The sequence below is a fragment of the Sylvia atricapilla genome, chromosome 6 (genome assembly GCF_009819655.1).
Source record: "Sylvia atricapilla isolate bSylAtr1 chromosome 6, bSylAtr1.pri, whole genome shotgun sequence".
NCBI lineage: Eukaryota > Metazoa > Chordata > Aves > Passeriformes > Sylviidae > Sylvia > Sylvia atricapilla.
Window position 1 is genome coordinate 57,682,908 of NC_089145.1, and position 13,014 is coordinate 57,695,921.

The window sequence follows — 13,014 nt, forward strand, 5'->3', positions numbered from 1 at the left end:
CTGCAGGACTGCAGTGCTTGGACATAGGGTACATGCTGCCATGGCAAAAGGATCCCTGTTTGGTTCACAGCTACTGGAGACAGAAAACATAAGGAGGCACAATCACTAGGCAGAATTCAAGCTCCATCCAAGATAACAGGAGACTGTTGCTGGAGCCTTGGAAGGACACAAACCATCCTGCTGGAACAGCTTCACTCACCAGGGAAAAGTAACCCAAGAAACTAAAGAGGGAACCTCTTGCAGCTTTAACCTTTGACAAAGGATGAGTGAAAACAGTACCCAAGCATGCCTGAGTGCATGCCATGAGTACGTTGTTAAAAGAGAGAAAGCAAATCAAAAGGTTTAAGACATGGTTATATGTTTTACTACATTTAGCCTAAAGATACAAAGGACCTTTAGAATGATCATAACATCCAAATCAGACTTTATACATTCCCATAACTTTGCAAACATCAACCAGCAATTAACTTGTGCAAGTTATTCTGTTTACAAAACACTTCTGTATTAAAATGAAAGTCAGTGTGATGAGTTAATGAAACTCCTTACTTCCACAAAGCTTCCTCAGAACACACTATTCTTCCCTTCTGCTGAGGCCATCTCAGCTGCTGTGACACTACAGACGTGCTCTGCCTCCTGCTTTGTCTTCTGTCTCTGTAATAGGTCACTATCTGCTGTAACTCTCTTTACTCTCACTGTAGTAGTTTCAGGCTGAAGGCATGAAAGCACGCATTTTGGTTTTAGCATTTTCTGTGGCTCCTTTGGTCATCGTCTTCACCTACATTAGTTTTTGTGCATCATTTCAGTGTTGCCTAACTGCCTTTTGGAGCAAAACAATCACCCTGATATGTATGTACATCTTGCTTTTCACCTCAGACCATAAGCATCCCATCTTCCACACAGAGCAGGATAGTCTGATTCACCTTCATGTCACCTCTCATCTTTCCAGCTTTTCCCTTCCTGGCCACATTGAGAGCTGCGATGATCATAACAACTCACAGGAGGTTTCTTTATTGATGGCACCTGGAGGTCCTGGCAATTCCTCAGCTCTCTCCTTGCTACCCACTTCCCAGGGGCAGAAGCTGACACATTGTCCTCCGTGTGAAGGGTCACTGGGGAGAAGCGACTGCTGGAGCTTGACCTGCTGCTACTGCAGCACTATGCCCTTTCCATCTCTCTGATGGCTTTTTGCACTTTTGGATGGCTGATGCATGCATAATACAGCACCCCTTTTTTGCTTGTACACAGAATGTTTGCCTGGCCTGCCCAGCGAGATTGGTTGGGTTTTGGAAGCACCAGGTGCAGCTGCTGGGACCGCTGGTTGGAGAAACATTTGCCTCCTGAGCCCGTTAATTAGCACAGTAACGGTAACTGTGCTCCATTAGCCAACCCATGTGGTCAAGTCCCCTCTCCGTCCACCAACCTTGCCCTTAATGAGAGCTGGAAGAGGGACACTCACAAAACACTGCCTCAGAATAATATTCGGCTTTGTCCACGCCGGTAACGAGAGCTGACAGGATCACTACGTCCATTTCTCTTCTAATTAGCACACTTCCAGCTCGGCCTGAGCCAGCAGCCAGAGAAAAGCGATCGGACAACCGTACCGAATCACAAACACAAAGAGGCCCATTCCCCGTAATTAGGTGAGACAATCCCTCAGTCTTTTCTCGGCTGGAGCTTGCCGGTAAGACTCTCGCTGTTTTGGTAAGTCCCAGCAACACAAGTTACACGTCTCCCCAGGACACTAATAAGCCCCTAATTGTCTTCCGCTTCACACGGCTCGTACCATAGGTCTGACTTGGGGGAATTCTTCTAACGAGCGGCAGCCAGCGCTCGCTGCGCCGCAGACGGACGGGGAGCCGCCTCCCAGGCACCGGCAGGAGAAGGGGGACGGGGAGAAACAGCCAGAAAAGCAATCCAAGCACTGGGGCCCAGCTACGTGGCACGGGGCCAGTAGCTGGACATCAGCCACGCGGTGCTGGGGACATGGGCCTTCTCCATCCTTTCTCCATCCTTTCTCCATCTCCATCGTCCACCTGCGTGGTGGAGATCTGAATCCAGCTCGCCAGGCTGTCTCATCCTCTGTCATCTCCAGTGGTACACAGGGTATTTGTGCTTCCACACGGAAATGTGCCATCAAAACCAAACATCTGACTGCAAAGATTTGCCTCAAGTCTCTGCTCAGGCTGGCTGAGAGCTGCCCCTAAGAGAAATGCTGCGCCTGGCACGGGCTTTTCTCCAGCGAGGCCCTGCCATGGCTCTGCCCCAGAGTTCAGGGTGGGAAGGAGCCTGTGTGTGAACAAGATCCTATCAGTTCTCATGGAAAGGAACACGTGCTGGGTCTCACAGGACAGGTGTCTAAAAATTCTCACAAAAGTATTAAAAGCATGTGTTGTGAGGTGGGTAGGAGACCCCAGCTCAAGCGCTTTTATCAAAACAAGGCAAAGAAAACACACACAGTCCCTCTAATTTTCAACGTGACACTTTCTTCAGAAATTGTCATCAACCAAATGTTTTTCAGCAAACATTTTCCCTAATTTTTGATTACAAGCTCATATTGAGCAAAATATCAGAGCTGATCTTGTTAAGGATACTTGTGGCCTGCAGATCCATTTGCCTCCTGTGCAGCTGATTACAAACTGATCCCTTCTGCAAATCCAGGCTCACCCTGATTTCTCCCACAACGGGCCTCAACAGAAGCAATTTGTCCCGTTTTTACATGTGCTATTTGGCTTCAGTGTGCAAAGCAGGGAGAAAAACCTAAGACAGGGTGACAAGCTGACCCATGCAGAGTACAAGAGAAAGACAGGTGCCATTGCTTTCTCTGAAAGGCAATTTGGGATAATCCATATACATATATATACATATAAGAATAAATTAAAATTAGCTATAACTAAAAAGTTACTTTAATACAGAGAGAGGAAAACAAAACTGGACAGCCTGAGCATTTGTGCCCACTTGGGTTGCTCTGCTGGTCTCTTGTCCCTCATTCTCATGTAGCTGGTGAGCTCTCTCCCTGCCTTTTCATACAGAGCCTGCTGCATTTTGGCTATCCTAGTGAGTGGAAGACAGTAAATGGCAAATTTATATTCCTTCGAATTTAGTTTAAAATTCTGTGATTATGAAGAAAATGGAGCCTGCTATTTTTAAGAGGGAAATCCTCCCTCACATATAAGTTTCTGCAAGCACAAAATTTAATTACCCTATATTATTACGCCTACTCATCAGCTATGGGCCACAGAGCCAGCCTTTCAAGTGATACAGAACCAAGTCAAGTACTTTGTCCTCACAGAGATCTGGTCAATAAATAAGGTGCAAGGTCATTCTTATTACCCATTTTTTCTACTAGCAATTAAGTAAGGGCTTTCAAGCTCAGCCCTTTTCCTCTTTTCTGTTCCTTACTGAGGTGTCTATAACAGAGACAGGCAGGGAGCATTCTGGCTTCACTGGTCACTGATCTGTATTATAGGAATCAGCAGGCAGGGCAGAGGTCAACCACACAAACCCAACAAGAAAACGCCTATTCTGTACACTCATCAGCTGCCTGGAGTCAGTCATCCTCCTCAAAGAGACACGATGGAAAAGGTCAAGTCTAAAAACCAGCAGTTTCAGTGGATGATGAAGTCAAGATGTGAAGGGATCCTGCCATGCTGAAAATCTAGCACAATCTATATAAAACTGGCATTGTTGCACATATTCGATGCAGAATGTGGATTATACTCTATAACAACTGGATCAGTCCGGATCTCTGGCTACTTAACCTTTTAACAATCTTTATACAGACTTTAGGATTGGCTACAATGATTTGAGTTCAGAATACTGCATTTCACATCCTCCTGAAAGAAACTCAAGCACTGATATAAAGATTGGCTTGCAGAAATAACGTGTCTCCAGAATAAGTTTGATTCCAAGAAGTATAGCATTATGTAAAACCATTATGTAAAACCAAAAGGATCCAGTCTTTTTCATTTCCTTATCCTTAATTTTCTTCGTCTCTCTTTTCAGATTTTTTTTCCTCTTTCCTTGCCTTCTAAAAATATCAAGGTGAATCTCCTATCAAGGCAATGCACATTTGGCATCACACATGAAGTACCTTTTGGATTTATCTGGTACCCTGGCTGATGTATGTGCTGGGATGTGCATACATCCCAGGAGTGGGTGTGGGTTTTGGTATTTCTGTGGTGGAAAGGTTTTGCTATAGTGATAACAGAAATGTGTTTACAACATTCGCACTTGTTCTTCTAATCATACTTATTCAGCTCAGAATTGTTGCTCCATGGAAAGTTTCTGTCCAACTATAATTTTCCTGGGCTGAAGATACATAGACAACCTTCTAAAAAATGTCTTTCAATGAATTATCATCTTCTACTAAAGATTATTTCATGACTTCTCTGTTTTTGAATGACTGCTGGTTCTAGGGGAGCGTATGCATCACTTTCTGCAACAGTAACTTGCAAGTCATCTTTTTCTTTTGGTTGTATATATCTAAAAATTCATATTAGTTTAGAATGTTTATGAGAAGTTACTGAACTTGTGGCAGGGCAGGATTTCAGACCTTGTGACGAAGATGAAATTTACCTTTTTCACATACTGCACAGGCTGATGATGGAATTGCCAGGTGTCACTTCATCAGCACGGAATGGTTGGCATCACTGTCATTGTGATTTGGACAAAATCCTTGTTTGCCCAGCACTAGTTACTGTAGGTGAAGTGCATGAGGTCAGCTGCAAATCCAGCTGATGATCCTGTTCTTAGGGATACTCAAAACAGGATTTAGGCCCCAATGCTGTGAAAGAAAACAGCAGAGTAACAAAACACAAGCTGCAATTAGGACATACACACTTCACAGTATGCTTGCACTAAGAGTACTCTGCAATTCTGATTGTGCCAGCTCAGGCTGTAATAGAAGACAGACCATTGAACAGTGTGAACACAAGGAAGGTGAACATAACCACGGAACAAAAACCATAGTAGAACTTGAAAAACCATGAGTAGTCAACAATAAAGAAGAAAAACTCCAAACAACTGTTCCTGACAATAAAAGAAATTAAAGGTTCAAGACAGAATTATCAGGTAAGCAGATTTAAAACACTGTCCCCCCAGCTTTTCTCCTATTTTTAGTTTTTAACCTTTCTTTGTATAACTGAATTATGGAACTCACTATCCTGGGGCTTTTTTCTGGTCAGAAGTACAGACAAATTAGGACCAAGACAAATTTACGGAGGGTAGGGTCTACTGTGGACCAGATTCAACTAAAACAGATTGCTGGATGATGTGTAAGTTACTCTAATGCAAAATCACTGTGTAAGCCTTTTGTTTATATCCTTCCCTATCCTTCTACAACTGTTTATAAGCAAAGAGAAGATTACAGATAAGACTGGCTTGTGATTCCACTTGTAATAGCACCTTACGTTTTTTACATAATATAAAAATCAGTAAAACCAGAAAAAGGTTCAAACATTACCTCCAAGACAAATTAATCAATTTTCACTTATCTGTCATTTCTAGGTGACTTTTTGAGGGAAATATTAATCAAAGTTGAGAACTGTGAGTTACAGGACTGTTAAAAAATTGTTGATTTTGTAATCGCAAAACACCGAGTTAAATGGAATATTACATTATTCAATTGCCAGTGCACACAGACTTTTATTTTGATAATGATTAACATAAAAAACAAGACTTCTTCTCAGTTGGATTAGATAGCAAAGCATTTGATAGTCCAAGACTGAAGTGAATACCCTTTATAATTGAATGTGTATAATACTGGCATTTAAAAGGACCCAAATAAATATTGAGTTTACCTACAAGAAGCTCATATCTAATATACCAATACATGAAAACACTTTATAAAATGATGCACCAGCTTGATTAATATTACTACATCTTGATTTTCTTACACTTTTCATTCCCATCAGTAACAAAAAAAGTCGCTCAGATTTTCTTGTATAGATAAGTAACTGTATGGATGTCAGGAAGGATAGCACTGAAGGAAAAAATAGGCTTCAAAAGGGTATGAACACCCTTAGCAGCATTTGAATATTGACAAATGTTTATTTACTGATGGGAATGGAACATCCACAGGCCAAACCCTGAGGTGGTGTCATGCAGGTAAGTGAAGAAGAGCCTGAGGAATAGTATTGCCTAAGTGGCCAAGCAAAAGCTTTTGCATCTCAGTGGGCTATTCTGGAAACCCAGACAAACCTCTGAGGTTTGCATTTGCATATTATTAAACCAAAAAGCAATAACAGATAGGAAAAAATTCTCTGGCTAACACACAAAAATATGTATAAATATTGCCAATAAAAAAAACACCATCACTGATTCTTCTCTACAAATGGTAAGTACAAAAAAATCAAAAAATATCACAATTCTAAGGCATATGTTAATGGCTGCCCTAGAGAAGATGATTACTGTGTATAATAAAAGGAGACTTTTCTTATTTTTTTAACATATGTATGTTACTAAAAACTACCTAGAGTTTGAAATTTCATACTGCACATATCAGAAAATACACATATACTTCCAGGACAGGCTCTCATATATTTTCCTATATCCTCTTTTGAGATCTCAATTCCTTAATGTGTTGGACCAAGAAACCTCTATAAAATGCACAAACTAATACTGTTGATACAGATGAAGTATCCCATTATGTCATATATCTGTACATATATTACATATATAGTATACAAACTTAAATTTGCATTCCAAATCTAGAATTCAATGCTTAAAGCTATACCAACAATCAGTTTGCACCACTGGGTTTTTTTCTCTTCCTGAACTCCCACTTTCAGCTTCTCTTCTCATTCATCTGTCTTAATTCTCATGTTCTCAAGGGATGGAGTTCCTGTTAAGCTCAGCTCTGCATAAACTGTGAAGGACAGAAATAACTCTGCTAAGTCTTAAACCAGGCTCCTGATATTTCTAAATTTGTGTAGGGTCTTTCCAGGATGTAGGATTTAACTACTTAAACTTAGTTAACCAGAGCTGTCCAAAACAAGCCTAGTTCTGACTGGCAATAACCAAAACCGCAGACCGCAAATCAAAGTGTCACCATTGATTCAGGAAAACTCAGAAGTTTATTTGATCAAAAAAATCTCCCCCTCTTTATTGCACATGCACCCAAAAAACAGTCTCCTCTCTGCAAAACCAGAAAAATGCAGTGCTGTAAGGACAGCCTGTTACATGTACTGTTTTCAAATAATTTCTCCTCTCATATGTGACTACAGCCTGAGAAATGACATTTTGAAAAGCCTGCATGGTAAAAATAACATTTCTTTATGCTGTGTTTCAACATTATGGTGTATCCTAAAAAAGAACATATTTACTAATGCTTAAAATGTTGTTTTCTAGGAAAAGGAAAGAGGATGAAATGAAAAAAAATATTTCTCTTAAGTGAAACAAAAAGTCTGAACATGTTTTGTAGCTCTTCCAAGGGGTGAATGTGTAGAAGCGCATGAAGAGAAGAAAAATTGCATTAAACTGTAATCACACTGTTCTGAAAGGGAGCAGCTCACAGGAGTTTCTATCTTAAAAATTCTGGTTTTGTAGGAGAAGAAAATTTTGAGGTGCTGGTTTATGAGCAATTAAAAATACCACAAAACATTATTTTCAGAAAAGCTGAGATCCTGTATAGGCAGACCATCTTCACAATGTGGCTAACAGTCCTGTTGCCACTTCTTGGAGTGATAACTGCAAACATTACCATCTTTCAACTTTATAACTCTTTCCAGTTTCTAGCCCTGCCAGAAGCGAAGAATTGCAGAGGACTGACAAAGCTGTTTCTTTGTGTACTGGCCAAAGCTTCTGTGAGGATATCTTCCTTGAGACACAGTAACACTTCTTACTCCCTGTGGTCTGTTAGTTTCAATTTCACTTAGAGAACCACTTAGAGGTGAAATGAAGCTCCTGGAGGTGTTCCTCGGAGTACCAGACGTGCTTCTCTGAAGGCAGTGAGCAACTGGAATCTTAATACAGAGACTGCACTCAGCTTCTACACTAAAAGCACATGCTCCTGCTGAGCCAGTGCTCCTGGTCAATCCACAGCCCAAACTATGCTCGAAGCCTTCAGCACAGATATCACACACAGGAAATCAATGCACCTCAGACAAAAGACACACAGAAGGGTCAGGGCCTCATGATGGACAGTGTCAGATCTGCTGTGTACCTCAAACAGGCTGCCCCTGGGAGCAGCTGAATAAGGACACTGGCTGTTCACTTTGAAACAGGGAACTGCATGTCAGGGCTGAGTCCTCCTGCTGGACATCCTGTGGTCAGATGAAGTCCAAATTCCAGTGTTATAACACAACCAACTGCAGTCCTTGTGACCTGTGCATATGGTACATTTCCCCCGTAAAGAGATGAGCACTGGAAGCAAAAAGAGATGTTTGCTTCTGAAGGTCCAGAGCAAGAGCTTTGTTCTTCTTAGACTTTCGGAGCTTCATCTGGATCCACAGTATATAAAATGAACTAGTTGGTGTATTTTTGTCCAAATGCTAGATGCAGCTACTTCTTGGGTTTCTCTAGGATGTTCAGGAATTTCCCTCGAGTCATTTCCCTAGCTGAAATCACAAGGGAGGAAAAAGAAATCAGTATTTTTTAAAAAGCCAAGAAACTCAAACAATCATATAATTTGTATAATTGTATAACATATTCAAACCACAGGATAAGAAATTAACTTATATTTGTGCTTGTACTGCAACTAAGAATTATTTTATTTATCTATTAAAGTGGAAAATAAATAAAACTGCATTTCAGCTTGAATTCCTGACATGCTACAAATGCAGGCAGGGTCTGGAATCTTCTAAACTCAGCAATAATTCCTACAGGCTGTCTCATTACATACAATCTATGCTTTCTATTCCTACTGCATTATGCTCTTGCAGCACCTCCTTTCCTCTGTACTATCCATCTCTGAATGGTGAAATCCAAATCTCCATCGCTCTGTCTCGGCACAATTGTTCCTGTATGTTATAATCTGTCAGAGATTATGGAACTCTCTCTTTCTCTGTTTCAGGATTATTGCTCCCTGGATGATGTGGTCTTCAACAGAAATTAGGCAGCGTTTTCTCTCTCTCAGCAGTGTCAGTCCCTGGATGCTGTAATATAATGGGGTTTATATTCCTTCAATGCAGTTCACTATGGATGGGGTAATAAAGTAAAGTTTATAGAGCTTTGGTCTTCTCTCTGTGTTGTCAGTCCTTCAGTGTTTAATACAGCAAGGCAAGGCTTATATGTCTCTCTCTCACTCTCAGTACCATCAATCTCTGGTAGCTGTACTACAGCAGGGTTTACACAGCCACTTTTCTGCATGAGACATTTCTGACTTGAGAACCCATAAGATCAGAAGCTGGCAAAGCAGCTCACATACTATTCTTGTCTTGTGATAACAACACAATGCATCAAAGACAACACCATTAGCAACTGAGGCCCAGAGAAAGACAATCTGCCCACTGGTGCACCTATATTTTTTTTCAGTAAAGGTGTAAGCTTTGTGTTGGATTGGCAGGCATCAAAACGTGGAGGGTTTTATTCACAGGAATGCTGAAAGCATGCATGTTTCCCACACCTAGCCTCAAAGACAGTCTAGAAGGAGATAGGAATTAATTTTCTGTTTTATCCATTCAATTCCTGACTTCTCTACTGAGACAAGCATCAGAAATTAAAATTAACATAAAAACTGGAGGTGGGTTTGTTGATGTTGGGTTTTCCTCTGACATTATTGACTATCTGTCAGAACAGAACTAAATAAAATGTAATCAAAATGTTCAGCTTACAACACTCAGTGTTCACTTAGGTAAGACATTTTGTTGTTGTTTACATAAAAGTTAGAATTTGTCTCTTAAAGCTTGTTTAAATTATTACATTCTAATATGTTTACACAAAATTTTATCATGAGGTATTGTCATCCCTGTAAAACAATAGTATGTAAAAGTACATAACCTGTCTGTTACATACTGATACTTGTAGGCTGCAAAGTCCAGTGTCCTGAGTGGAACATGCTTCAGACCAGCTGCAGCTTCAAGCAGATCACTGCACACTATTTACCTGCCTCACGCCTCCAGCTGTGAGTTATATCACCTGGGATCCTGCTTCTGATTTGAAGAATGAACTAACACAAAAGTACTCATATGTACCTCTACCTCCCCAACCCCAAGATAACCTCTATGTTTTAAGTGCTGCTGAAAGTGACACAGGGATAAAAGGTGCTGCAGAAGAACAGAGTGCATTGGTATTTTGTCAGGAACTAAGTTTGTTATGTACAAAGAACATTAATGACTAAATAAAACTGAAAGATTTTTAAAATTTCAGCTTGGAAGAGATTCTTAGTTCTTTGACACCTCCCTGCCTTGCTCCTTGAATAGTACACGGGTTTCAAAACATTCTTAACGAGAAAAGCACATAAGCTGAACTGTACTTGATAAAATGGAAAGTTCTCCAGAGTGCAAGTCCCATAGAGGAGATATACGAATGCAAGACAATTCTGTTCCCCCAAAGAGGGCTGCACCCCATAAATCAGGCAGAGAGCACAGACTCCTTCTGTGCACTGAGTGAAATTACTGTGGGTTGGAGGTTGCTCCAAGAGCACATGCCTGCCTGTTCACTTGTCATCGGAGATGTTAACATTTCTGATTAATTCACAGACCTCTCATTTTATTCTTCATTCCTTTATCCTTGCTATCCTGTTCTGCTGCAGCTTAAAGATTCTTACCGACCTGCTACAATAATCACCACCCGCTTCCCCCCCCAACCTGGTGAAATTGTTTAGTGATGCCAACCGCGCTTTTAATTTGCAAGACATCAGACACAGAGGTAATTTATACCAACATCTGTTCATTTCTGACTTCTGAAACAAACTCGCACATGCTGCTACAAAATCCCATTAGGAGCAGGAGACAGCCTTCTGCTATTCTGTATTCCTCGTCTCCTCACAGACTCAGGCTTGCAGCAGGGCTTTATTTTTAAAGATATGATGCCAAACTGAGAAAGAAAAAGGCCCTTTTATCTTTGTATATGTATGAAAATGGCCAGGAAGTGACATACCCATTTGACAGAAAACCCACAGCCAACCTAAAGGCAAGTTTCCACAAGCATTAAGTCTTGTCTTCCCTGCTTCAGCTGCTTCCCTTATCTGCCCAAGAACCACAGTTCAACGTAGTCCTGGTAAACACGGGCCAAATTTTTATTACATGGTACCATGTTCAAACATCTTGGCTACTTCCTCATCTTTGCTTCATTTTCATCTGTGCTGGAGCACAATCTGATGGATTTTGCACAGTAAAAGGCTCTAATATTAAACTGACTTCTCTGCTCAGTATTGCTTCTGAGAAATGAATTCTTAATAATAGGAATATAATTTCCATTGGGGTCTTAGGGAGCTTGCTGGAGTGAGGGAAGAGCTTGTGAATGAAGAAACCATCACCCATGTTACAACCCACATTCCAAATACGATTGTAGGCTAAGAGAGATGGCAAAACCAGCTTTGAGCAGCTACCCAAGGGACCAGCAGAAGCCATTTGAATAGCAGAGGTGGGTTTTTTAATTAAAAGGTTGGACAAAACTATATTGAAAACCTCAGGGATTTCTTCTTTACAATGGTAGTTTAAATCACAGACTTCAAGGGGAAGAGAGGGTTTGAGCACAGGTTTCATTGTACCAGCAGACACACACTACAGAGGCTGCGCAGCACAAACCAGAAACATGAATCTGCATGACAAGTCACAATTTACAACCTTGCCTACGCTGTGCATCTCCTACAATAGAAAAATCAACAATGGATACCATTGCAATAGCTTGGGTACAAATTAACCTCACCTACTAGGGAGAAGGAAGACACTGAACTCCACAGAAAAAAATCACTTTAGGTTGATATCAGCACTGGTTGCTCTGGAAGTACTGCTTGAATGAACTCCTTCAGATAAATGTATTGAAAAATGGTATCAGGCTATTATAATTAACAGAGAGTGCTGTACTGTAGGAATGAAGTCTGGTGCCTGGCAGGACCTGCTAAGCAGATCTCAAGAACAGGTACTGGATAGGAAAGGCTGGGGCTGCAAGGAGGAGGAGACATTTCTACTTGATAGGGGAGCAGAATAAGGTTTAATATAATCTCCTCTTTAGAACTTCAATCCCTCAATCCCACATTTAGCCTTGTTGCCTCGGGCTCCGTTTTTACTACACTTGTCCCCAAGCTGCCTCTCCGCAGTAAATTTTGTAGTTGCTGGTTGAAAAGATTCAGTAGTACAGATTGATTTCCTACAAGTGAGGAGATGAGGGATTACCAAAAGCAGTCCTGGTTAACAAGATTGGGTACAGAATCTCCTGCTAGAGCAGCCCACTCTGCCAGTGCTTTGCATCCTTTCACTATGACATATGGGTTTCATTACACAAAGATTTTCCTGATTTCAACTTGGAGGCGATTACATTGGAAACTCAGAGCTATCTTTACATCTGTAGCAATTTAAAGGTTAAGTAACTTTTAATCAAATGACAAAGACTCATAATGGGTTTTTTTTCCTCGATTGAAAATGAAAACTGCTGTTCCGGTTATTCCTTCCACTGACAATTTAATTAGAAAAAAACACTGCACTGGAGATTGGGGTCCAGCCTGATTGCTCCCCATAAAAAGCCTTCTCACACACATATGACAGCACTGGACATACTGTGTCATAAGGTCTGGATAGCCAGGAAATAATGGAAGGATTTACTGCTTTAAAATCAGCAAGGAAAACAGTGATTTATTTATACTTACATAAGCAACTTTCATCCAGGAGAATCCCTAAGCAACACACATACATGCACACTTTTTAAAGATAATATATACACTTAAATATATCCACAACACACTTGGGGGTAAAGTCTATGTAAAAGATACACATGACAAACTGTATTTATCACACATTCGTCATGAACATTATACCTTCACTGCTTATTACTTCTGGGCTTATCTAAAAATCTCAAAACACAGCTTGTGACTATCTTCAAATTATAAGATACTTTAATACCAAGTCACTTGCTAAA

At 40.7% G+C, this 13,014-nt stretch overlaps 1 protein-coding gene across 1 annotated transcript in view; it reads right to left on the bottom strand.

Moving 5' to 3' along the window:
* Nucleotides 1-7,054: 7,054 nt before the first annotated feature.
* The window catches only part of LIN52 (lin-52 DREAM MuvB core complex component), a 38,413-nt gene continuing 32,453 nt past the window's right edge, over nt 7,055-13,014 (bottom strand). Inside the window, exon 6 of the mRNA XM_066322089.1 lies at nt 7,055-8,555. Coding sequence (XP_066178186.1) covers nt 8,500-8,555 — 56 coding nt within the window. The 3' untranslated portion in view covers nt 7,055-8,499. The remainder of the gene's footprint in view (nt 8,556-13,014) is intronic.